This window comes from Zonotrichia albicollis, chromosome 1, assembly GCF_047830755.1.
Source record: "Zonotrichia albicollis isolate bZonAlb1 chromosome 1, bZonAlb1.hap1, whole genome shotgun sequence".
NCBI classification, from domain to species: Eukaryota; Metazoa; Chordata; class Aves; order Passeriformes; family Passerellidae; genus Zonotrichia; species Zonotrichia albicollis.
In genome coordinates this window covers 23,479,851-23,504,510 of record NC_133819.1, presented here as the reverse complement: position 1 = coordinate 23,504,510, position 24,660 = coordinate 23,479,851, and the positions used below count along the sequence as shown (strand labels likewise).

Below are 24,660 nucleotides of genomic sequence, written 5' to 3'. Positions count from 1 at the left end.
TTATTTACCTATACATAACACCAGCAGGTGGAATTTGAATTAATACACCCACTGTATGCCTTGCCTCAAGTTTCAAACTGCACTTCAGGTCTGAAAGTGTGTGTTCAGACAGGTTTCATACAGTTACTTTGAAGATTTTGCCAGGTTTTCTCTGACTCTTTAAAGTTTAATTGAAGAAATAGGTACATGTCTGTATGCAAAACACAACTGATTAGAGGAAAGGTTAAAATCTTTTCTGCTCGTAACAAGTTTTACATTATAAAATATTGCAGACTGGAAAAAAATAAAGGATTCAGTTTTGAATATTTAAAAATAATTTTCAAGTCACCTTTATATCCATGGTATATACAAGAACTGTATATAATCCAATAAGCAGACACTGCAAAGCAGACAAACTCGAGAAGACCCTCTACAAAACAGCCAGAGAAGTGTTAATATTTATACTGTGAGAAAATGTGTAAACAGAAGGCTTTTTATTAACTTAAAAAAAAAGCCAAACATATGTGATCATCAGGGATAAATCCATCTTTGTATAATAGGTATTAATGAAGAAAATGTGTCTGTATGTGTTTGAGCCATAACTCTTGCTGGTATTGGCAAAGTCTCAGCCACAAAGATATGAAGGAAAATACTTTGACACCTTCAAATTGCAATGCACACAATCTAAAAGTAAAGCACATGATAAAAGCAGTGTGATTTGAACTGACCTAGGCATCTAGTTCCTATTTCAGTTAACAAGGAAGTACTCCAGACAGCAACCAGCATCCCACCACAGAAAGCACTCCGATAGCAAACTGCCTTTTTTCTGGACACTATTCCTGAATCACATACCTCACATAAATGCTGGAGTGCAGACTCCTTTTCTGATAGCAAGGTGGATATGTGCTTAACTGGCCATGTTTAAATCACAGTTGGAAGAGACAGCAGGAGAGCTCTATCTTTTTGGCCAGTCAATTGACTATGATGTTTGTCAAGGGAACCAGACACAGTTGCCCTCAATCCTCTCTCTTCACAAGCTCTATGTGCTCTGATACCTCCTGTCTCATCTCTCAGCTGTAGCAGAATGCAGATGATCCATATGAGCAATGAAAGATCGCCCTAGATTGGCAAGAATGCCCCAAATTCAGGCTTCCTCTGCAGACCAAAGCAGATTTCTAGCAGGAAAGTAAATTCATCAGTAAAACCATACTGGAGCAGCGTTTTTTTGGGTGGAGGCACCTGAAGCATTTTTACAGCTGTCAAAATGAACCTGTGGGTTTTAGGCTTATGAAAACACAATCACGAGAAAAATAAAGAAAAAAGCCCAACCGAGACACAGAATTTAAAGTGCATCTCTATTAAATCACCCCACCTGATTTGAAGTTTCATTGATAGCTTCCAGAAGCTTTTCAACAGCCGCCTGCAGTCGAGAACTAATATTCAGAATGAGCTCTTCATTTTCGGGATCTATTTCCATCCCACTTTCTGCAAGATGTTGGCTCAGCAGTCCTTCACCTGCTGCTCCTGACCACATGTTAATATCATCATCTCCCATACTACTACCATGATATAAGGACTCTGAGGAAAAAAAAAACAGTTACCTTTTCACACAGACTCTTAGCAACTGCAAACATGAAAAGCTGTGCAACTCAGTTACAATAAGGAAGACAAATCCAAAAATGATTAAAATATTCATCTTAGTCACAAAAACAGAAAGGGAAATACTGCACACTAAAATTCACATAAACAAGATAAACAATGTGTTAATTAAAAGAAGCAGAAGTGCAAGAGAAAAGGAGATATTAACAGACAATACTTTAGACATACTTTCAGTATGCTTGAGGGGCTCTGACGCTCATCTTTGAACCTTTGTTACAATCAGTAACCCTTACTACTTAGAATACTTGCAATAATACTTGCAAGATTGTCTTTAAAATACAAATCAGATAAAAAACTCCAAACAAAACCAACACCAGACTGCCAGTCCTTGTTTCACCAACAACCAATTATGTTACTATGCATTAACACAAAACTGTTCAAGTCAGTGAATCAAACTCAAGTGAGTAAAAGGAAAGGCATGCATGCAATTCAGACAGCTTCTCAGGACAAACAGACTGGAATACAGAACAACAATATTCAGCATGGCTATTAGTGAACTGAAAATTGACTAAAATGGGTAGCTGAACAAATCAAGGACAGTGCAGCAGGACTGCAACTGCTCCTGCTGCTGGGCCAGCTGGCACCTGCCTGATTCTGAAAATTCCTCAGGTCTGATGCCATTTAAGGACATTATCCATTCTTACTGAAAAGCCAGACACACAAGGTTTGTCTACGGTATTAGGCTGACAGCAAGTCCTCTAGAAAACAGCAAATTTGCCATATTTAGAATTCAAGGCTGTATTTAAGCAATGCAAGTGAAAGCAAAGTCTTGAGATGTTTTAAAATCACACTTCTGGTATGAAAGAACAATACAGCAGGTATATCACGACAGCTGAAAGTACTGTTGATAGCTTTTTAAAAATAAAGAAGGGTTACGCCCTTAGACAGACAGATCTGAAATATCAGAAACAAATCCTACTGTGGAGAGTGTTTTAAATGACAATTTATTTAAATGAAGTATGTTTCTGGAATATATTTAAAGTAAATATGTTCGTAGGGCGCATTTTTTAACAATTAGATGGTTTTGCTTAGAATTTTCTCAAAAATATCTTATTTTTCAGGAAAAGCATTGTAACTAAATGAATTAAGAATGCTCAGTGCCTGTTTAGCAATGAAGTTTCAATACTGGGTTATCTTTGAATTCAAGTTCCTGGTTACTCTACGAATTGTGACTGCTGAACTAGAACAGTTTGTTTAGCTACAGAAATTGAATTGAAATTACAACAGGTCAATCTCACAAATTGTGTTTAAAAATGTAGTTAGGTCTTGTTGTTTTTACCTCCTAACCAGGCAGGCAAATAATACTGGCAGGCATATAATAATATGAGCACTCTTGTTGATGTTGTTTGAACCTATCAAGCAAGTCAGATTCTAGTTTGATGTTTGTTTTTAGCTTTTTTGTAACAAGCTGCAACATGAGTAACCACCTGGTGTACTTAATATACATTCCTACCTGCAGGTATTCTGACAATAATATCTGCAGCCATATATAAGACTCATACACAACAAACTAATCTGTGGTGATTTTAATTAAGGAAGGTTTCTCTTGGTTTACTTTTCTCTTAAAATTGCTAAGATTTTTCAAATGCAGATGCATTTAGTATTTTTTGTTTTCTTCTAGTTGTATTATTACTGTTTCATATCTCCTTTTAGGTATGAGGGATATGTTACAAACTGTTTTCAGACTCCAAAGGGAAAAAACAGAAGCACACTATATGCATGAACAGGACGAATAACCAGATGAACTGAAGATACATTCACATGGCACCTTTCATCTACACAGGATTTCAAAGCACTTTTGAGTACTGCACTTTGGAATGGCAGTCAAACTCCTGCAGTGGAATCACCCTAGCAGTGGCTGGCAGTCATTTTCTGCCAGCACACTAAATATTTGCAATAGGTTTATAGACCATAAAAGCTTTCCCACAACACCCTAATATTCCAACCCCCTGCAGTAGAAGGAAGGCTGCAAAATGAACAATTTCACTTTTTATATTTGATAGGATTTTGATATCTTGCCACCCAAATATGGGCTGCCTTTGGGTGTTTCAACATATATCAATAGTGATGTAGAAGCTTTAATATCCTCAGAGTAGAAAGGACCTTCACTTGAGATGGATTTCGAGCAGCATAAATATTCTAAATGCTGTGCCAAAGTACTGGTTAAAGACTGAGTTGAAGAGAAATATACTCCCTACTGAGCCACCAACACACTTACTGCAGCACCTGATGCTCTTTGGAGGCCACCCATTTTAAGAACTGACCAGGTAAGACCCTGCTTAGCTTCAGAGATCTCACAAAAAAAAAGCTCACAGTACAGTAGCACAGCTATAAACAAGATAAAACAATGACATATTAGTTATTGCACAATCTAATTCTTTCCTGATGGAGTACAAATAATCTCGGCAATATTCCCGTTTTCCTTCTCAGGTGTAACCCATAATTCATGTCCTGTCACCTTTCCATTTCAGTAAATGATTTGCTTGTGAGGTACATCTGAATTGTGCAATGATGATTGTGTGTAAAATACAAAAATAAAGATTATACAAAATGACTGCAGAAATGTGCAGTTGGTTGCAAAATCATCTGAACTTCTGAAGAAAAAGTTAAAAACACTGATGGCAGCTCAGAAAGTAAATGTAAAGCCAGGTTCAGAATATGTCGTTTACATTAATAATGTCACTACTATTATTATGTCTTCTTGTCAGTGACCAGAACAGTACCAATGGGCCTCCACAAACTTGTAACAAAACTTAAGACTCCTGTTTTGTTTATGACAATTATTTTGTAATTCGCTTCCATTTCTTCTTGGATAAATACAAAATAAATCGACAATAAAACATCATTTTGTTATAAGAAATATCTCAAAACAAAACATCATAATTTGCCTGAAACTTAACTATAAAAAATGAGGAAAGAAAAAGTGAGCTATCACCAAAAGTATAATCTGGCACATGGAAACTTTAGTAGTCTCAAAGATATCAAAAACCCCAACAAGTATCAAATGCACAAAAAACTTGCAAAAATTATGTTTATATAATGGTGTTGGCAACCTAATTGATAAAAGTAGACAACCAGATTATGATTTCTACAAAGTGGAACTTAAGACCACAAATTCACATTGTCTCCCTAAGTGCACAGTAAAAGTCTCTGTATCTTCTCCCCCTCAAAATGGTCTTAGTACACAGCACCTCTGTACAGCATCTTTCCACACAATTTTCAGTAGTGGAAATAAGAAACAGAAACATTGTCCAGTCTCATTAATCACCCCTGGCAGCTTAATGTCTAATCCCCATTTTGTTAATCCTTATATGGCTGTTCAGTCTCCCACCTTAACAGAATTAAATCAAATTCCTCTGTCCTGTAATTTTGTTTTCCAGTCAATACAAAATAACAAATATAACATAACTGACTTAAGTAAAACTATCATCTCTCTGCGTAAACTCTCTCCTGGTAATGAGAAAAAAATCAACCAAAGAAACAAAGGTTTATTTTGTTTCCTTTGCCATGGAGCATGCAGTTCAGCACATCAGATGTCATGGCCCACTAAATCTTAAGAAAAGTGCTCAATTATAGAGTGCTTGCTCAGAAGTTTCAGATACAGAAGTTGTTTATGGGCTGCCAACTGATATTTATGAGGCAATACATATTTTGTATCATGTAGAGCCAGTGTCTCAGTTTACTCCTGGGATTCCACTTAGGAAATAAGCTTAGGGGTTACAAGCTGAAAATAATAAATCAGTCTTGTGGCAGCACAGTGTTTAGCTATTTACTACCTTTTCTCCTGGTACACTGCTCAGAAACAAGGAGCTCAGAAGCTCAGAATGAAAGAGGGTTTAATAGTCAAGGAATGCCATAACCTCGCAGGCTTTTCCAGAGCAACCTGCATTAGTGCAGTCCCTCTACCCAAGCAAACTCACTAGATTACTGAGCACAAATGTCATTCCAATGATATGTTTTATGACTGAAATTTGAACTTTACTCACTCTTCTAGAAATGAAATCCTGTGCTTGCAGATAACCTAGTCAATGTCCCTCTATAAATGCACTCTATAAATCAGGTGTGGTTAAATGCATATGATCTTAATGATTGAGCTTTTAAAAATGCTGAAACTCAGCAAAAACAGTAAGTTGAATTTTGCTTGTCAAAACATATAGATTATGTTCAGTAGGTCAGAGAGCATTCCCTTCAAGAAACACATTATTTTACTACTTTATTATTAGATTTTTATTGGTATAAATTTATTCCTACATATTTCCTAAGTAATTAAAAAGGGAGATCTGTTTGGCTGGGTACTAGAAAACACAATAACATAACAGTTTAAAAATAACCCAACAGTGTCTACTTCCATAAAATAATGGGGAAAAATTTTCAAATTTGTCCTCTCAAGCCATTTAAGTGTTAGTATAGAATATGAATAATGAGAATCCCATGGCTGAAAATGCTAACAGAATCTATCATCTTATTCCATTTGAAGAAAGACCAAATACTTCAGCTGATGAAACAGTACAACTATTACTATGGCTGCATGACCCCAGTGGCAGAAAGGATGCTCCAGTATCATTTTGAGAGCAAAAAGGGAGAACTGTGAATACAGCCCCAGAGATACATTACAAACCACACATTCAGCCATTATAGCTACTGTAAGCTTAGCTCTTTAATTTTCACTTTTTACTTTTGTAACGCCTTCCTTCATTGTTATTTCTGAATGTTAGGAAACATGCAAAAAGAATACTGGAATAAACAACTGGTAGGTGGGCAGCTTGAATGCTGCTCTGTACCAAGGAGGGGCACTACAAGAACAGACACCTGCTTTCTTAGAGGAGAGAAACTTTTCATACCTCTTCAAAATACACTAATAGCAAACACTTTCTAACACTAACAGAATGGAACTGAGCTTTTTTTCTACCTGAAGAGACTTCTCTTTCATCAGAAGACTTCACAAGAAATAAGCAAATCATTCCAATCACAGGGCATGTTGTGTGTTTAGACAGTAGAATTATGAAAGCCAAATAAGTAAAAATGACAGAAAGATATATTTTTAAACTGTGTTTTTTCTACGTATATGTAATGCATTAAGAATTGTTAATGACAATAATTAGTGACACATACAAGTATACACACTGATAAGCAGGAGCAGGCAAAAGTGAATGTACCAAAAAATAAGATCAGAAGTTTAGTTATTCAATCTGCTATTTGAGGAAAAAGGCAAAGCCTCAAAACCTTGAAGTTTGAAAAGATAATTTTTCCCACAACTAAATACAGTTATATGCATAGAAAATAAAATTTACTTTCTTTAAAAAATGAAACAGAAGTACAAGAAAAAAACTGCTATTAACTTGAAAACTTCAGAAATTGTTAGACTACAACTTTATACACGTCATTGCAGATAACCTTTTGAGTGATCAACTGACAATGAGTCTGTGCTACAAATTCATGCAACCTTTCTTAACTTGCCCCAAGGCTTAATGTGACCTATATTTAAAGCTAGATGGAATCAATAACATGCCATAATCTACATTTTGAAAGAAAGAGGTAAAGTTCACTCGCATTTACCAGTTGTATTTTTCTCCTGTGAGACACCTTCTTAATACAGAAATGTAGTATTCCACTTCCAGTTTGTTTTCTCATTCCTAGTAGTTAAAACTCCAGCCAAATCCAAATGTGTCTGAGGTTGAACTGATCTGTTGCTCATTAGCTCTCCACAAGATCCAGGATGCACGTGCACAACCTTAATGTACCTAAAGGGCAGTGTAATCAAGCACCTACCTACTCTTGCCCAAAAGAGAAATGGACAGACACTATCCTAGTGCACAAGAAAATAAACACAGCCCAGCAGTGTTCTTTGACACTGGTATGCAACTAACACCAAAATGCTCCTTCAGTCTTGTGCCAACAAGCACTCCTGGAAACAGCTGATGGGCAAGTGTTGGCAGCTGAGAAGTTCTTGGAACTGTGTCCAGAACTGGATTTGCATGCAAACACATGTTTAGGAAGCTAATGAAGTCCATAAGCACACATATACGAGCTCTCCCCTGCCAGCCTGGCCTCAGTGACCAGCAGGACACCTCTGTACTTTTAGTGCAAAGGTGGAGATGCAGCCCTTGACACCAGTGCCAATTCCCCACACAGGAGGGTGTAAGTGGTGCAATATGCCATGGAGCTGTGTTTCATTCTTTTTGTCTCCATCAACAGAAACTTTTTTTTTCTTGACTTCTCAATCACTTTCCCATTCTGTTGCAGGCTTTGCAACAGGACCCTAGATGTGAGCTGTAACTGGTGTGGAGCATGACCCAAACAACCCCTGAAATATCTCTTAAACAGAGATGTCATATGCATTCAAATGAAAAATAGGTTGTGGGGTTTTTTTCCTTAAGAAAAGTTTAATTTAAAATATCAAAGCTAAGAGAATTTAAATATATCATTAAAACATGCAAATGATACTTCTTATGAAATATAAAACCATACAATCAGTACCTTTTTCATATCCCACACGGATGCAGGGTTTTATTGACTCCTCTGTCTCAGTGTCCCAACCAGCCTGTTTGGAAGCCTGGACTTTCCCAGACCGATCCAGTAAGCCAAGAACATGCTGACCAATTGTCTCCTCCATTGCTACAGTTGTCTTCACAACTTCTAAAAGAATCTTCATGAGTTTTTCATTAGCCTTCTGAAAAACATGCCTGCAGGACAGAAACTAATCAATCCTCTGATCTTTCCCTTGTTTCCAAGTGGGTTTTACCTTTTATACACTTTTGCAACCAAAGAAGTTTGCAACTGAAATAACAAAACTAAGATTTCTTTTTTAAGGCTAAACCCTACATCATATAAATACTAAATACACATTTGTGTTAAACATCAGTTATTTTTACAAGATATGTAAAAAGTCCAAGTATCTCTATTTCTATTTTTATCTTGGCATTTTATCTAGTCATTTTTTTAAAGCGGAGGTCTGCTTTCACCTGGTATTCATTATAAAATTAATCCTTTCTCAAATGACAGTTAAGAAAATTGCCTCTCTACACAGATCAAGAACTTTACAGAATAGTCAACTGGTATCATAAAATAAAACAATTGTACTAATATAAACTTAATTCCCATATGAACATACAGTATGTATATAAATATATGTGTATAAATAATGTTTATGATTCAACGTGTGTAAGGCAAAATATATAGTAAAGTACGCTATGATTTGTCTCATCCTCTGTAACATTACATTCTCAGGCTTTATAAAAAATATGATACTATTTAACCTTAAGTACATAAACTTACAAATATGGTTTTCTAGAACAAAATGTGCATATCATCATCAGTCAGAATAAAACTTATAAATATTATTAATCTAACAGCAAAAACATGATTATCAAAATTTAAGAAGAATATTTTCTTAAGAATTCTAGGCACCTTTCTTTAGAAAGAAGAGCTGAAGGTGTTTCATCAGGCTTCCTTTCACCATCTTCATGCTCAAAGAGCTGCTCTCTTGCATCATTTGGGTTTTCATTTTCATTCTGAGTAAGTTTTGGCAGAGGGAGAGAAAACAAAAAGGACAGGAATCCTGTCATGTCAGAATCAACATATTCTTCTTATATATGGCAGGATATGAAATTGAAAACCTAAATAAGTTGTCATTTCCTTTTTAATACTTCTACACCAAATTACAAATAAAGTAATGCTCTTATTACGTGGAAAAAAATATTAACAAAACAAACCAGGAAATCCAAGGCAGGGCCAATTAGAATGAACTTTGTTACACTGATTAGGCAGCTGTTGTACTTTCTGTTTGCGTTGCTATAGCAATATGGAAAAGTGAGTTTACTTAAGGAAATAGCTGTAGTAATAATCCCCACCTTCAAGCTGTTCAACCAGCTTCTGCTTGCCTGAAGTCAAAAATCTATGTTTACCACTAGCACCTCTTGAATCTTACACCTGCTCTGTTGCAGCAATACCCAACCTCTTTTAGCAAAATATATTACCCAGAAGGAGTATCAGCGAAGAGGAATCTTTTACTGGTTTTACATGCCAGGGTTGCCCAGAAAGTCAAAGTCCATATTTACCTCTGTCTGTGTGCTGTTGTTCTGTAACTCACAAAACAGCCTCTCTTTTCCGGGTCCGGAACGTTGTTTTAATGATTCCAGTTCTTCCAAAAGCATTCTCTCTCTCTCTGCAACCAGGCTGTCATTCTCCATTGAGACACGCTAAGAAAGAAGTGTTGTAGAGGCTCACACAGTTGTTTAAGCTTCTGAGTCAAGTGAGTCCTGTCTCTTCTAATTCTTTACGGACACTAAACAATGAAATTTCAGTCCGTCTCGTTAAATCATTAAAAAAACACTAAAAGCTCTCTAGAATGGAATACAGATAAAAATACCTAAACCTTTCTTAAGATTTTCATGACATTTTTATGTTCTTTAGGAAATACAATGGTCACAATGCAAACTGGAGGGAATTTCTGAATATTACATGCTATAACATGTTTTGCACAAAAAGATAATAACTTATTTTTATAAAAACCCTACACACATTCTCTTTTAGAAGAGCTAGAAGTGTTCATGGCTTAAACACAATGCATACATTTGTATGTAGTTCTTATGAACATACATACCTAGCATTAAAAACAAAAAAAAAAAACCCAGCAGCCTAAGTTCTACTGAGTGATTTTTATCAGTTACAGGAATTTGCAACTCTGATAAAGATGCAGTTAAAAACTGAAAAAAAAAAAAAAGGTAAAAGGAGAAAGTATGCATATATTAAAAGGAAAGATTATCAGGATAAATTAATAAATTATTCTAGGACACCTTCAAAGCAGCTAGGAGAGACAGCTGATGTTGCTGGAAAGGACTCCTGAGGTACAAGTCATTGGCTTTCTAGATTCCAGAACTCCATAAGCCCACACTTAATCTGAGCAGAAACAGGTTTGGAAAGGTCTGAAGCTCCACTCCACAGTGACAGCAAAGAATTCTAGAATTCACTGGTTACTAGCTTCATGTGCATTTTGGTAATGTTACACTGTTGAAATTAAATGAGAGCAAGATATATTGCTCTGGATTCTTTTTACTTTCTTTCAGGAGAAGGAATCCTTGAAAGACTGTCTATAAATGACATTATTTTTGAATTACTAAGATAAACTAATGAGTTTCATTAGCACACCTACTCTAGGCTTTGAATAGATATGGAGTGACAGCAAGTTATGTTTGAAGAGGCAAACAAACACTGATGTTTCCCACCAAATCCTACAGATATTGTTTCACTCTAAAAGTTGGTAAGGACTTATCTCCCAGAACTGGGGGAAAAACCCCCAAAATGCCAAAACACATTGTTGCAGGAAGCCACTGATACTGTTCAAATCAGAATGATGAAAAATGAAGAATTTTATAGTATTTCTAGTCATGCCTGCTGGCTTCATGGATGTAAATGGCTGTTAGCCTGCATCCTGCACAGTGCCACGCATCTGGCAGTGCATCCACAATCACTCTCTTCTGGCTGCTGTACAGCACTGCAGGTTTGCTCCATGTTTACAGAAGTCTAAATCATAGCCTGAGCTTTGATTACAGAAATATGTCTTCTATAAATATATGCATATATGGGTTTGTATGTACACACAAACACAAAAAGGTATGTGTGTGTGCATGAGTGTGTATGCATGCACATGACAAATACGTGCATGCCTCCTTCCCTCTAAATAGATACAAATGCATAAATATCAATCTTCCTGGTGGTGTTCCTTTGTTAACTCACTGGTTGAATTATGTATTACCTCAGCCAACTGCACCTTAAGACTCTCCAGCTCAGCGAGGAGTTGATCCTGATTTTCCCTCTGGCGCTCCATTTGCTGCATGTGGCCCTGCCTCAGTAACTCGGTGGCCTGCTGGTGCTCCTGGTACTGCCGCACCAGCTCCTGCCGCATGTCCTCCAGGCGCTCCTCGTACAGCAGCAGCTGGCTGCTCGTGGCTGTGTCTCTGTCCGTGGCCACCACCCCACCTGAGTGCTGAAACAGTGCAACTACTTTAGCACCTCATTCTCAACAACTGTTCCTAGCACATAGTTAAATTTCTGAAAATGCTTTCATACATGAAAGTAACTGGAATGAAAGCACTATCGTGTTGCCTGCTTCTTGGACAGTCCAAGCTTAGAATTATACTCCATTTAAAAAGATAATTTTTTTCCAGTAACTCTCAACAGTATTAGCTTTCATGCTTATTACAACTCCTTTTTATCATATTTATTTTAGCTTGGCCCCACTCCATGTTTGTGAAATGTTAAATATATGATTTACACCACTTCAATAATTTTTGCGTTCAGCTGATATCCTTTATCACAAGAGGCTCAAACTGTTTAAGCACAATTTTTAGTCTGTTCTTTGTATAAACACTAAAATATAACCTAGTTTACAAAAATTCTTTAAACAATTTATTGTCTGCAATATAGCTGGCATTGCATTCCCTTCCTCAGGCATAGCACACAGGAAAGAAGTGTAGATAATTCTGGTCTGAAGTTGTCAACTCTTTGAAAGGGAAAAGGAAATATTTAAATGGAATTTTTATCTTCATTTTTCCTTTGCTGCTTTTTTTAACACTTACTGGTGTTTCTTCTGCTTTAAGACCTCTGCCATGGGAAAGTTCTTCAGAAATCACTGCCTTATGTGTTGAGTGTCCTAATATGCAATCAGGGCTGCTATTAAAATGAAGCTGTTCTCCAAGTGAATTGATCTCTCCAGACTCTTCACTGAGTTCCTTGCAAAGTGATTTTAATCCTTCTTCATTCCTACTGCCTTTTCCAGCTGCTTTCCTAAGAAGGCTGTCAACCTCTTCCTCACTGTTCTTAATTCCAAAATGTATTCTCTCAGGATGTACAATCTGCCTTGGTGCTTCTTCTTCCTTCTGCCTAGCAATTCCTGACAATTCAGTCTGTTTGGCAAATGCTACACTCATTGACACAATAACCTGAAAAAGAGAAGTCTGCATTAGTTTATGCTTCACAGCATCTCCTAGTACTGAAGAAATCTCATGGATGATCATCAACAATAAAAATATAAGTACCAAAAGTTCCCAGAGGGAAACAAAAAAAGATAAAAGAACAAAGATATCTTCTTAATATTGAAAATGGTCACATCTTAAAATGCAGATATGCTGTATTTAAGGTGGTTTAATGAACTACAATGCTGTTTTCCATTACAATAGATTATTTAGCATGGAAATATGAAGTTGTTGTGGTTTTTTTTAAAGATTCTATTAGATGATTTCAAAAGTGCTGGCAACAGGCTTAAGAGCAGCTGTGCTAATAAGCTTTCTCTATCTAGCCAAGCATCCTATGCAAAAGTTTTACTGACATGGAATTTAGGGCTGTATAAAGAAAGCAGTGCCATGAGCTTGATACTTACCACAGGAATTTTACTTAACCAGAAAGAAATTACTGGTACTAGCTAGCTGCAATTGCAGTTACAACAGGCTGATAACTTTTGTGTTGCTAAGTATCTCTAATACAAATAAATCTCTTTTCCACTCATGTGAGTAATTCTATTCTAGATTTAGAATGCGATGATTTATAGCATAAGCTACAAAAAGTGTGAAAAAATAGTATAATAAATACAGAATTGTTACACTTGAAAACACCAAACTCTTCCTTTCCAGAAAATTTGAGTTTGTCTTTTGAACTTAAACTGATCTTAACCAATGCAAAATTTGTTTCCTCATAAAGAAGGGTTTTCTTGGCAGCAGAAAAGAGAATATTTTTTTCACTCTGCAAAAAAATGGAAACTTTTTGGAAAATCAGAAAGTAAGCAAATCCACAAACACATATACTCTACCTATAAAATCTTACTTTTACTTTTCATTGTTTTAGTCACCAGATCCAAATAAAAATGATGCATTTTACACAACATATTAAAATGTACAATAAAATATTATGAGAAAATAATATTAAACTATTAAGTGCAAAAGTCTTTTGAACTGACCTGCTGATAAGCCTATGGCAGCAAGAAATACACCCTAAGTCTCTGGATTTCAAAAACAAATTCTAGTGCAGAATATGGTAGCATCTTGTCTATTTCCTTTGAAGTTTTAAAAATTACCACTAGAACCCATATGAAGAGAAATTATGAGTTAGGAATAGGACAGACTGCTAAGAAACCCCAAAATGTTCCAGAATTTTTTAAGGCTTTCCCATTCAGAAGCCAAATGAAATTATTCCTTGTAAATAAATCATATGAAAGTTAGCATATGCTACAACAATTACCTAAATAGTTGAAAATGGCAAATAAATATGACAGATTTTTTAAACATATTTTAAAGTAATGAAATAAAAGTAATACCTTTGCTACTTCTTCTTCTAACCTTTCTTGGTACTGCTTTTGGAGCAATTGAATAACATCCAGATCATTCTGCATTTCCATCTCCCTACCAAGCTGTAAGAAAAACATGAAATCTCAGATCATGTATTTGTAATTTTACTTCATTAGTTTCAAGTCTAAATCCAGCAAGAGATTTTTTCCCTAAATTAGGTTTTCTTCATTTCATACAAATCACATAATTTTGTACCACAACACAGAAGAACTGGGTAGAACACTTTGCCTTGTTTCTGCTTCAAAATGAATTTTAAAAGTTAAGTTTGCAACAACTCTCCTTCCAGCACTATTTGAGATGTTAAATGCTGTGAAACCAGGTCAGTAAGCACAGAATCACAGCACAAAACACTGTTACTACCCTGCAAAATGCAGAATTTTTGAGCCAGGTTTCCAGCACTCCTACGGGAAGAATGCATGGGGTCTTTCCCATTTGCACTGGTCTCTTAAAATCTTTGGGGTAATTTTCCAAAATTTTTTCAAAATTTCTCCTAAACTGTGCAGCATGTACTACAAAAGTCCTGGTATTTAACTTAAATTGCTCCTTTCATAACTCATCTTTAAAGAAAGGTCACAATATTTTAAAGATTCCTGAAGATATCTCAGAATCTGAACATGAATTGTCTCCCACTTCAGTAAGAAGCAGCCAACTGAAATATCTTATTTCAGAGATAAAATAAATGTAAACCCAGCATCAATAAAGCAAGTTTTCTTGATCATAATTCCCAGATATGTTTTTCAGAAAAATTTAAATATTTTGCCCCTCACATGGACTGTGTAATAGTATAAAACAACACTAAGATGATAACTATCTTAGTCTACTAAGTATTAGTCCATAATTCACTTTAATATGAAGTCAAAGCATCTAAATTATGTCACTCATATATATTAGCCATCAACTGATTTACATCATACCTCTAATGCTTTATCTGTTTTTTTCTGATGAAGATTTTCTGTGCACTTTACTTTCCTGAAGACTTCTTTTAACTTTCTTTCTGAATCTGTGGATACACTAAAAAGTACAAAAAGCAGAGAGGAGAAATAATAATTTTTAAAAGATCAGTATTTTGCCCATGACTTGGTGAAAACCATTATGTGTTAACTGGACTTAAACTTTACCACAAACTTTAGTATTACCTATCATTCTAGAAAATAATTAATTTCAGGCAACTACATCTACACAAGATGTCTTTAGATGTAAAGGACAGTGCCTGGAGTTTTGAAGACTAAATGTGGTCTACTGAGTTGGAGTTTTGAAATTGCTGCTATAAAGCTCATATATATGAAATTACTTTTACACATTATTCCATTTATCAAATCTTCCTCTATTAACAATACTTAATTTGCAATGTTTATATCATTTCTTTTAAGACTCTTAACAAGTCTTGAAGAAATAAAACTACAGCAGAGCAATATGTTTATAAAGAATTGCTCCAATTCTGAAGCAGAACACAGAGCTTTACACAAATGGTTATCTGAAACACTTCTTAAATGAGCATGAAGTTTTAAGCATTGAAAAACTGGTGAATACCTTGTGTGGTCAGAGGACAGCCCAGCCATCTGAAGCTTCTCCTGCAGATGGACAAGCTCTGTAGTGTACCTCTCTTGACTTTCTCTCAGCTGCTGCTGGAAATAGGACCGGAGGTGCTCCAGCTCTTGAGCATGCTGCTCCTCAAGTTGTTTTTTAAGATTCCCTATCTCCTTTGAACAGTATTCTTGAATTGTAGGATCTGTATATAGGTTGTGTCACGCAGGGGGTGAGAAGGACAGACGGACAGAAGGAAAAAGAAAGAAAGAAAAAAAGAACAAAAGAAAGAAGCACAAAATAAAGAAAGAACAGAAGAAAGAACAAACAAAAGTACAAAAGAACAAAAGAATGAAAGAACGGAAGAATGAAAGAAAGAAACTATATTAACTTCTTCACAAATATTTAGCAATGATGGACTGAATAATTAATGTAGTTTAAAAAAATTTCTGACATCCTGTCAACTACTTTTTTGTAACAAAGAATGATAACCTAATCTTCAATTTTGCAAAATAATATTTGATATGGGTAACAAATTGTTATAGTGGAAAAATAAAAAATACTACCAAAATGCATCACAGAATCTACTTCTGAAAGAATTTACAGAATTAAGAAAATTAGAGTATTGTACTGCAAAATCAGAAAAAATCTCTTATGTTCTAGCTGTAGTAAGATATAAATCAGTTAAAATTAAAAGTCATTGTCTTTTCTTTCTCTCTGAATATACACACATTAAAAACAGCATATATATCTTTTTACCCATTAGATTCTGTGAAGGAGTCTGCAGACTTTCCTTTCCTATTTCCATATGGATAGGTTCCTCTTCTTTCCTCCTTTCTGAAGAAGACACCTTTGGTACCTTAACCTAAATAATAACCAAGTAAATGAAATTAACATCAATTTGTCTAGTAGCAGCACAAAAATATTATATCCAGTGCTGCACTCCCAGTATGAAAGGGAAATGGACATACTGACATGAGTCCAGCAGAGAGTAACAAAGGAGATGGGAGGCTTGGAGCATTTGTTGTACTAGGAGAGGTAGAAGAGCTGGGCATGCATAACTTGAAGAAGGCAAAGCTGCCCACTGAGCTTGTGAAGTATCATAATTCAGCTGCACACAGTCCTTGGCAATCTTTCCTAGCTGACTCTGCTTTGGGCAGGGGCTGGGTTAGATGAACTCCAGAGGTGCCTCCTAACCTCAACCAACCCACAATTCTGTGACATAGACAGCAGCTTCCTCCATTTTCTCAAATCACTGCCTTGCTCTACCACTCAACCACGATACACACATTTTCCTCAGTCATCCAGAAGGAATTCGCACAACAGAGAAAATTCAAATGCTCATATACCCTATGCTATTAAAGTTTACCTGTTTACACTGTGCCATCAGCTGTGTTTGAAGTGCTTTCAGCCTGCTGTACTCTTCCATTATCTTCTGCAGAAGTGCATCCATACCTTCTTGCACAGTTAAATTACACAAAGAATCAGGGACTTTAAAAAAACAAAATGAACATTTTACCATAAATTTTAACACAAGTGATTTGTTCACAAGTTCTGCCTCGAAGAATTGTCTGATAAACATTACAAAATACTGAAACAAGTGAAGTCCTTCCACATTTTGAACACATTTTTATATGTATTGATACATCTGTATTTTTTGGTAAGATTGCTAGCTTCTTCTACAAAAGGAGGAAGAGAAAAACCCCCAAATTTTTTTTCCACCAATATCCATGAAAATGAAAACAGCGTAAGAAAATATCCATAACAAAAATAAAGTGCTTCAGAATAATGAGGAAATCTCTAAAACAGCTATTTAAGCACATGAATTAGTACTTGAAAAAGTAATGGCATAATTGCCAGTCTGACATACCTTAAATAAGTACTTTTAACCAGCATGATAGTACAAAGTCATTACCTTGAGCTTGATCTCTGTGTACTGGTAATTCTACACTCAGTTTTTCTTCTACAGCAGGTTTACAGAAAATTTCCTGTTCTTTATCAACAGCTTCTACAGCAGCTGAAGAATGTTCATTCTGACTGCCACACAAAACCTGCACAACAAATCAAACAAAGTGAAAAGTAAACAATTTATTATTTTGTCAATCACAATTCACAAAGAATACAAGAAAAACAGGAAAAAGTAGTATTTTGTGAGCATTAACTTCTGTGAAAACGGTGGCATAAATGTTCCATTGAATCCTAAGAATGCAGACAATCTTTAAAACTCCTGATAAAAGAAACAGATATGAAAAGACTTTTCAGCTGAAGCATAAACACGTATGTTTCCAAATCAGTATTTAATCTGGAACTGCCAAATAGTAAAATCTTTTAGAGAGAAGCCTTCTTTAGTAATATGGAAAGCAACTTTACATTTTAAATGTCTCATTCTCAAAAGCTGCAATTTTACTTAAAGAGGAATTCCTTAAAACAAAAATTGGTATCTTTTTAGGCATTACAGCTCATCTTGTTCTTGAAGTGCTGAACAAATCAGACAAAAGGATATGGCATAAAAAAGCAAGTAATGAACAGAATACCTATGTTTGTTGGTGCTATGTGGTCAGCAGAACACTGCCAGATTCACAAGGGACAGGCAAACAGAAGATTTATCCATATGATTTCTGAAGGTGATACTTGAAAAGAAACTGCTTGCTCAAAGCACAGTGGAACTCTTTATTCAAAGATTTTTTACTCAACAAAAACCAAATTCAACTTAGAAAAGTAAAACCATAATTTCTCTAACAGCTCTACAAAAGGATCATGCAAACAGGCAGTATTTTTCACATTGTGAAATAACTCCTGCCAAGCACTCTCATTTAGCTGCCACTTTCTCTGAGCTACCATGGAGTTCTGCTCAATCTCTCCCATGGTGGATCCCAAGTTAAAATTCTGCTATTCACTTTCCCAAAAAGATGGGAATACCAAAAAGGTATTAAAAAAAGTCCAGCAAAGAAGGTAAAAAACCACCAAACCCCAAACCACAAATTCCATCCAAAGTATTTTAGAGTTGAAAACTTACAATGAGTGAAAAAAGCAGCTGAATTTATCTAAAAATAAGTCTAACAATTAACTCAATTGATGGTCCAAAAGTACCTGTAAGGGCCATCAGTTACTGTTACTCTAGAAGAAAAGATATGCCAAAATATTATTATAGGTGGCTGATATTAGAATGAAGACTAAATATAAGGTTCAAATTTTGACTATGATATTCATTTTCTAAAAAATAAAATACAGACAGCAAATTTTTTAGATTGTTTGACACTTTTAAGTTTTTGAAAGATAAGCTGCAGCTGATAAAGAAATTACTGTCTTATTGCAGATATGAGAGATGATGTCCGGTGCATCAAGATATTTGTGAGTGACAGCAGACTCTTGAATCAAAAACATTTATCCAGAAACAAAGAGAAATGAAAAAAGTACTTCCAAACTAGCAGAGATGAGATCAACATTAGCTAGAAGATTAGGACTATGTGTAAGACAAAAACTTGTCTGGACAAGGACACAAGGTTAGGGGGAAAAAACCAAACAAAACCATTTGCAATACTATTTTGGAAACTCAGGTTTAGCAGTCTCTGTTTTGAGATCAATGCAAAGAGAAAAGCTGCAAAGAGAACCTGCATAAATAATGTAGAAAAATATGATGACTCACTAACCATAATTTTTTGTTTTTCAAATTTTCATTTTGAAAAAGGCTTTTTGTTAAGTCTTACCTGAGCCAGCCTGGAACATTCCTCAGTGACAGCTTCATTCAGCTTTTCGATGAGTCTTTGTGTAGATTTCTCTTCATCATCTATGAATACAAATGATTCATATTATTTTTAAACACTAGATGCACAACAACTTTCCAAAGGCCTAATTTCCTGCCTCAGCTTGAGGAAGGACACTTTTTTGTTCCCTTCTTTATTGTTACAACACACGGACAGTTTCAATTAGCACAGCTGAGCTGCACGTTCTAGAGGAGCAAGATAAGAAATGGCTTTGTTTATTACTGACCTCCAGAAAGATAAATGCATACAGATACTTAGTGGAGGGAGAAGAACTTTTGCAAAAAAATTAAACAAGGGCAAAACATGGTATAACAAAAACCTGAGATAGAAAACCATCATGATAACATAAAAGTTCACTGAGGCAAAAAGTAGCACCAAAGTTTACTTAAAGTGTGCAGGGAGTCAATGCAGCAATGGAAAGAAAACAGAAAAGAAAAAGTCCAAAAAAACTTTGCTGGTGAATTTGCTTATTTTTTACCTTACAGGTGAATCTACAGTATTCTTTACAATTAATTCAGCTGATATAAACAGCAAACAATGAGTTGTAATACTTTTGATTCCTTATTTTTTATATACTTTTTTTTCAGTAATAAGTTACCTCAGTGATAGACTGCATGTACTGGGTAAACAATTTGCTGAAAAAAAACCACTTTAAAATATTATATAAAAACAATTTATTGGGCAGCTAGATGCACAAACTCTTGTGCTTGTTTGGTTGGGGCTTTTTAAGGCAGTTTTTCATACAGAGCTTCATACAGATTCTGATACAGAGCTTTCATACAGATTCTCATAATTCTGGTCAAGTTACCTGCTTGTTGAAATTTCAGGGTCTGGAGCTCCAGCTGATGCATTCTTTTAAGATCAGTCATCTCTTGTATATGATTATGAACAAGTTCTTCTTTAAGACTGCAAAGTGCACTCTCTTTTTCTGCCTTCAAGGACTCACAAACCTGGTCTACATGAGCTGAATAAACCAGGGATAGACAAATCCGCTGTGCTTCCATTTGCAGTTGTAAATCAGTCTTCGAATTTAAAGACACAATTAAAAGAGTGAAAAACAAGAAAATAGAAAGCCCCAAATAGATCATTGGAAATTTCTGACACTAATAATGTTATTGAATGGAATGCTGCACATGTGGTATGTATAAAGTAAATTTAAATAATAAATAAATAATAAAGTAAATTTAAATAATAATTAGTTTGAAAAACTGAGTTTTACCAAAATAGTAAAACACTTCAACTTAAAATAAGAATTAAATTAAAATAAACAAAATTCAATATGCTTCAATTCCTGTCTAGCAGCAATAAAAATCCAATGAATTTTAACCCAGTGAAGCAAGAGCAATATCATTATTAACAGAGCACTTACGAAAGTGCACTCTAAACACAAAGAAAAGATTGCATTATTAGCAGGCGTTAAAAACAATGATTTTCAAGGCTTGTAGTTACAGTCTGCACTAAACAATGATTTTCAAGGCTTGTAGTTACAGTCTGCACTTTGGGGATGTTATTGCTAAAGAAAAAATATACTTGGGATATGCCAACAGGGACCTACTTAGAGCTGAAGTTTGAAAAGGTTTTTAGACACCTTTGGACCACAACAATTTTTAATTTTATGGCAGGAAATTGTAAGACCCTTATAACAGCCTTACAAAAACAAATCAAGCAATCAATCAAGCAAACAAAAAAGCCTAAACGAAACCATCACAAAGCTAAAGCTCTTCTTTATAATCACAATTGTTTCCAATGTGGCTTTGCCTGTGATTTTATTTCTCAGGAAATGAATGAACTATGATGCAATGTTAGGCCAGTTGGTGGTATTAGTTCACCATTAGGTTGACTTTCATAAAACAAACAAAAAAAAAAGCTTAAAAAGTAGTAGAAGTCTGCTTAACATCTGTTTCCACAGAACACTTAGTTGCATACACCTTGCAGCATGCTATTGAACTTCATCAGTGTACATAAATTTAAATTTATATACAGATTTATGATTCCACCACCTAATTAAATACTTAACTCAGTACTTGGCTATTTGTATTGACAAATAAGAATCCTTTCCATGTTACCACAATTAATTTACAATTCCGAGAAATACAAGCAAAACTGTGCTAAGAACAGTTTTGTGTTAAGAAAATAGTTAGAATCACATGATATGAATTCTCATTATCACACCCAGATACATTCCTTAAAACAAAATTGTTGATAATGTAATTTTGGTGTTTCACAAGTTTGAATTTCAAAAGTTTCGTCAATGATGGCTGATGAAGTTTCATTATTCTTTATACTGTTTGAATGAGTACTTAAAAGAACTGAAAAATTAATCACAGAATAACAATTTTTGTCCAAAGTAAGTTTTTCCCTCAAGAAAGTGAAAATCTGCATCAAAATATGAAGGCTCTGGTACTCTTCTTAGGTTTTTGTGGTTGCTGTTGACTTAATTAGACACAAGAGAAGAGGTGTTTTTTTTTTTCATTCAAAACCCAACCTCATACACACTGCCTGTGCTTGTAATTCTGGTCATTCATGTAACCCCTTTCAACCACTGGCCACAACCCTTTCCCCCACTGACACACACACACCTATACTCCAAAGCATCCAATTTGAAAAAATATGATGTAAATTTTCAAGTGTAAGCTCCTACCAATTTTCTTATTTAAACTTTTTTTATACTGTTTCATGTCACATACCTGTTCTGATTGTAAGGCATCCACTTGCTGCTGAAGGTTATTTTCACTCTGTGTAATGGCTGGTAATGATGTTTCCTCTGTCAGCCTGTCTGGCATCCCATGCAAATGTTCCACAACAGTCTGCTGTCCTGGTTTCAGCATTTGCTGGACCTCCTTCTTTTTTGTTACTTCATGGCTGCAGTCCTTACCAGAACTTCGATTACCTCTTGAATTTATTCCTTCATCAGCTTTACTCCTTGAACCAGGGAGTTTATTCCTACTTTCGGATGCCGGAGTAGCAGCCTTTAGAGATTTTCCTTTGGAGCATCTTTTCTTAGAGTCATTATTACTACTATTTCTTTTCTGAACATGACTAACTGTGACTTCTAGTTCTTTACATTTCACTAGAATTTGCTCTTTCTCATCTTTTAAGGATTTGACTTTTTCATTTAAATGACAGATTTCACTATCCTTTGACTTTAACTGTTCAGAGAGATCAGCAAGTCTCAGGGATAATTCCACTTTCTCACGCTGAGTAACCTGGAGTTTTTCCATAAGTTCTGTTGCATCTTTCTCAACAACTTCTCCAGCCCCAAATATGTCTTCCCTGGACACCTTTATTTCTTTACTCCCTTCAAAACCAGAGGATTTAGTTTTAAATAAAACTGGTCTATTGCTTTGTAAATGGCATACCTTTTCATTCAAAGCTTTAAGTTTGCTTTTATATTCAGCTTCCTGCTTTTTCTTGTTCTCTTCTAACTCAGTTTTTGCCTTCAGAAGACTTGCACATTCCTTCTGTAATTCCTTATAGCTAGCTTCAAGTTTTTTCTCAGCCAATGAAAAGGCACTCTTCTGCCTTTCAGTATCCTCTTGAAGGATACTGTTTTGGTTTTTAAGTTGCTCATTTTCAGTAATAAGCTTTTCTATTCTTTTTTGCAAGTCCAAAATTTCTGTCTTAGAGCTAACGCCACTGTTACAAAGTAAGTTTTCTTCAGAACATACCAACATATTTTTTAATTTCTCTTCCAGAGTTTCATTTTCCCCCTTAAGGACATTATTTTGTATTTCTAATTCTGAACATTTTTTTTGAAGGGTATCTTCTCTCTCCCTCATTTGTTCCTGCATCAACTCAGTTTTAAGCTGCAGCTCTTGTATTTCTTGTTCAAGAGTACCCTTCTCTTTTTCCTCTTGCCTAAGCACTTCAATCTCCTTCTCCAGTTCATGGATTTGAAGTGTCATTTCTTCAGATTTAGAATTTACAATAGACTGCTGCAAATCTTTCAGGTTTGTAATCTCCAAAATCAATTGATTTTGCTTTGTGATTAAGTTGTCCTTTTCATATTGCATGGCTTCTATCTTTTGCCTCATTTCATTTTGCATTTCATCTAATTGCTGCTTATGGTGTATATTCAAGTTGTGTTTAAGGCTTTCCATGTTCACCATGTGCTCCTTTTCTAAGTCTTCTTTAAGCCTGGAAAGTTCCTCTTCATGACTAAACAGAAGATTTGTCCTCAGTCTCTCTAATTCTGCTTCTTGAGATTCTGCCATCCTGTCCAAAACTGCATCCTTCTCCCTTTCCAGCATTTCAAGTTTTATTTTGTAATTTGTGATTTCTGCCTCATGTTTTAATTCCAAGTCTTTCCTAAATTCAGAGGCAGAAGCCAGCTGAGTTTTTAAATCTTCAATCACAAACCGGTATTTTTCAGCTTCATTTAATCTACATTCCATATCCACTATAGTTTGCTTGGCTCTTTGAACCTGCTCTCTTGAAAAATTCAGTTCTTGTAGAAGATCTTCAATTCTAGTTTGTTGAAGAGATTTCTCTGTTGCAATAACTTCCATCTGTTGTGACAATTCCTGCTTTATTTTTTCCCTTTCCTTATCAGCATCCTGCAATTTTGCATTCAATTCATTAATTTTAATATTCATTAAATGCATTTGATCTTTATTAACATTCTCATTAAAACATAGACTCAAAGTTTGCTCCAAGTCTACTTTTTGTTGCAAAAGACGCCGCTCCATTTCTGCTGCATGCTGCTTAATTAATTCTTGCTTCATTTGTACAATCTGCTGGCCATGCATTTCATCTAGTTCAGCCTGAAGTTGTGCCAGTCTCTTTTGTGTTTCTAATTCCATTCTTTGCACAATGTCAGCTTCAGACTGGCTGTCTTTATAACATCGTTTCTGCAGTTCTTCCACAGTTCCCATTAATTGCTTTATTTCATCAGAACATTGTCTTTCTTTCTGTTTGTAGGTGGTAAGTTCAACTTCCATGTTACTTATTTGCTGGTTCCTTAGGGAAACTTCTTCTTTCAATTCTTCAAGTAATTTGCTGACATCTGATAATTTTTCCTTTAGCTGAAATGCATTTTTTTCCTCTTCCCCAAGTTTTGCTTCCAGCTCTTCAACTAATGCTTCTTTTTCTTTTAATTTACTCAAATCTTCCCCCTCTTTTCTCTGTTTTTCCTTAAAATAGAAGAGGAAAGCCATGTTCTTATTTTTAGCTAATTATCTGAACATGAAAGAACATTTACAGACTTAGCTATTTAGTTTTTCTTAGAAGGCTAGAGAGGCTATGTTAGTTATAAAACATAAATTATTTGTTGACCTCATTTGGAAGTTTCCTGTATCCTTGGAATACTGAGAACCCCCAAGCTACCCATGTCATCATGTCTCTCTCTTACTCTTTCCAACCCCACTGTGTCTATAACTTATAGTAATATTTGATTT

General features: G+C 35.3%; 1 protein-coding gene across 6 annotated transcripts in view; it reads right to left on the bottom strand.

The window, feature by feature from the left end:
- The window catches only part of AKAP9 (A-kinase anchoring protein 9), a 106,748-nt gene that overhangs the window by 37,737 nt on the left and 44,351 nt on the right, over positions 1 to 24,660 (bottom strand). For all 6 annotated transcript variants that reach the window (XM_014269660.3, XM_014269668.3, XM_014269669.3 and 3 more), the window contains 15 exons: positions 21,952 to 24,396; positions 20,073 to 20,286; positions 19,208 to 19,287; positions 17,416 to 17,551; positions 16,870 to 16,991; positions 16,260 to 16,365; positions 15,507 to 15,705; positions 14,891 to 14,987; positions 13,946 to 14,038; positions 12,216 to 12,578; positions 11,393 to 11,623; positions 9,696 to 9,836; positions 9,046 to 9,149; positions 8,116 to 8,321; positions 1,352 to 1,557 (listed from right to left, as the gene is read on the bottom strand). In XM_014269660.3, coding sequence (XP_014125135.2) covers positions 1,352 to 1,557; positions 8,116 to 8,321; positions 9,046 to 9,149; positions 9,696 to 9,836; positions 11,393 to 11,623; positions 12,216 to 12,578; positions 13,946 to 14,038; positions 14,891 to 14,987; positions 15,507 to 15,705; positions 16,260 to 16,365; positions 16,870 to 16,991; positions 17,416 to 17,551; positions 19,208 to 19,287; positions 20,073 to 20,286; positions 21,952 to 24,396 — 4,743 coding nt within the window. The remainder of the gene's footprint in view (positions 1 to 1,351; positions 1,558 to 8,115; positions 8,322 to 9,045; positions 9,150 to 9,695; positions 9,837 to 11,392; positions 11,624 to 12,215; positions 12,579 to 13,945; positions 14,039 to 14,890; positions 14,988 to 15,506; positions 15,706 to 16,259; positions 16,366 to 16,869; positions 16,992 to 17,415; positions 17,552 to 19,207; positions 19,288 to 20,072; positions 20,287 to 21,951; positions 24,397 to 24,660) is intronic.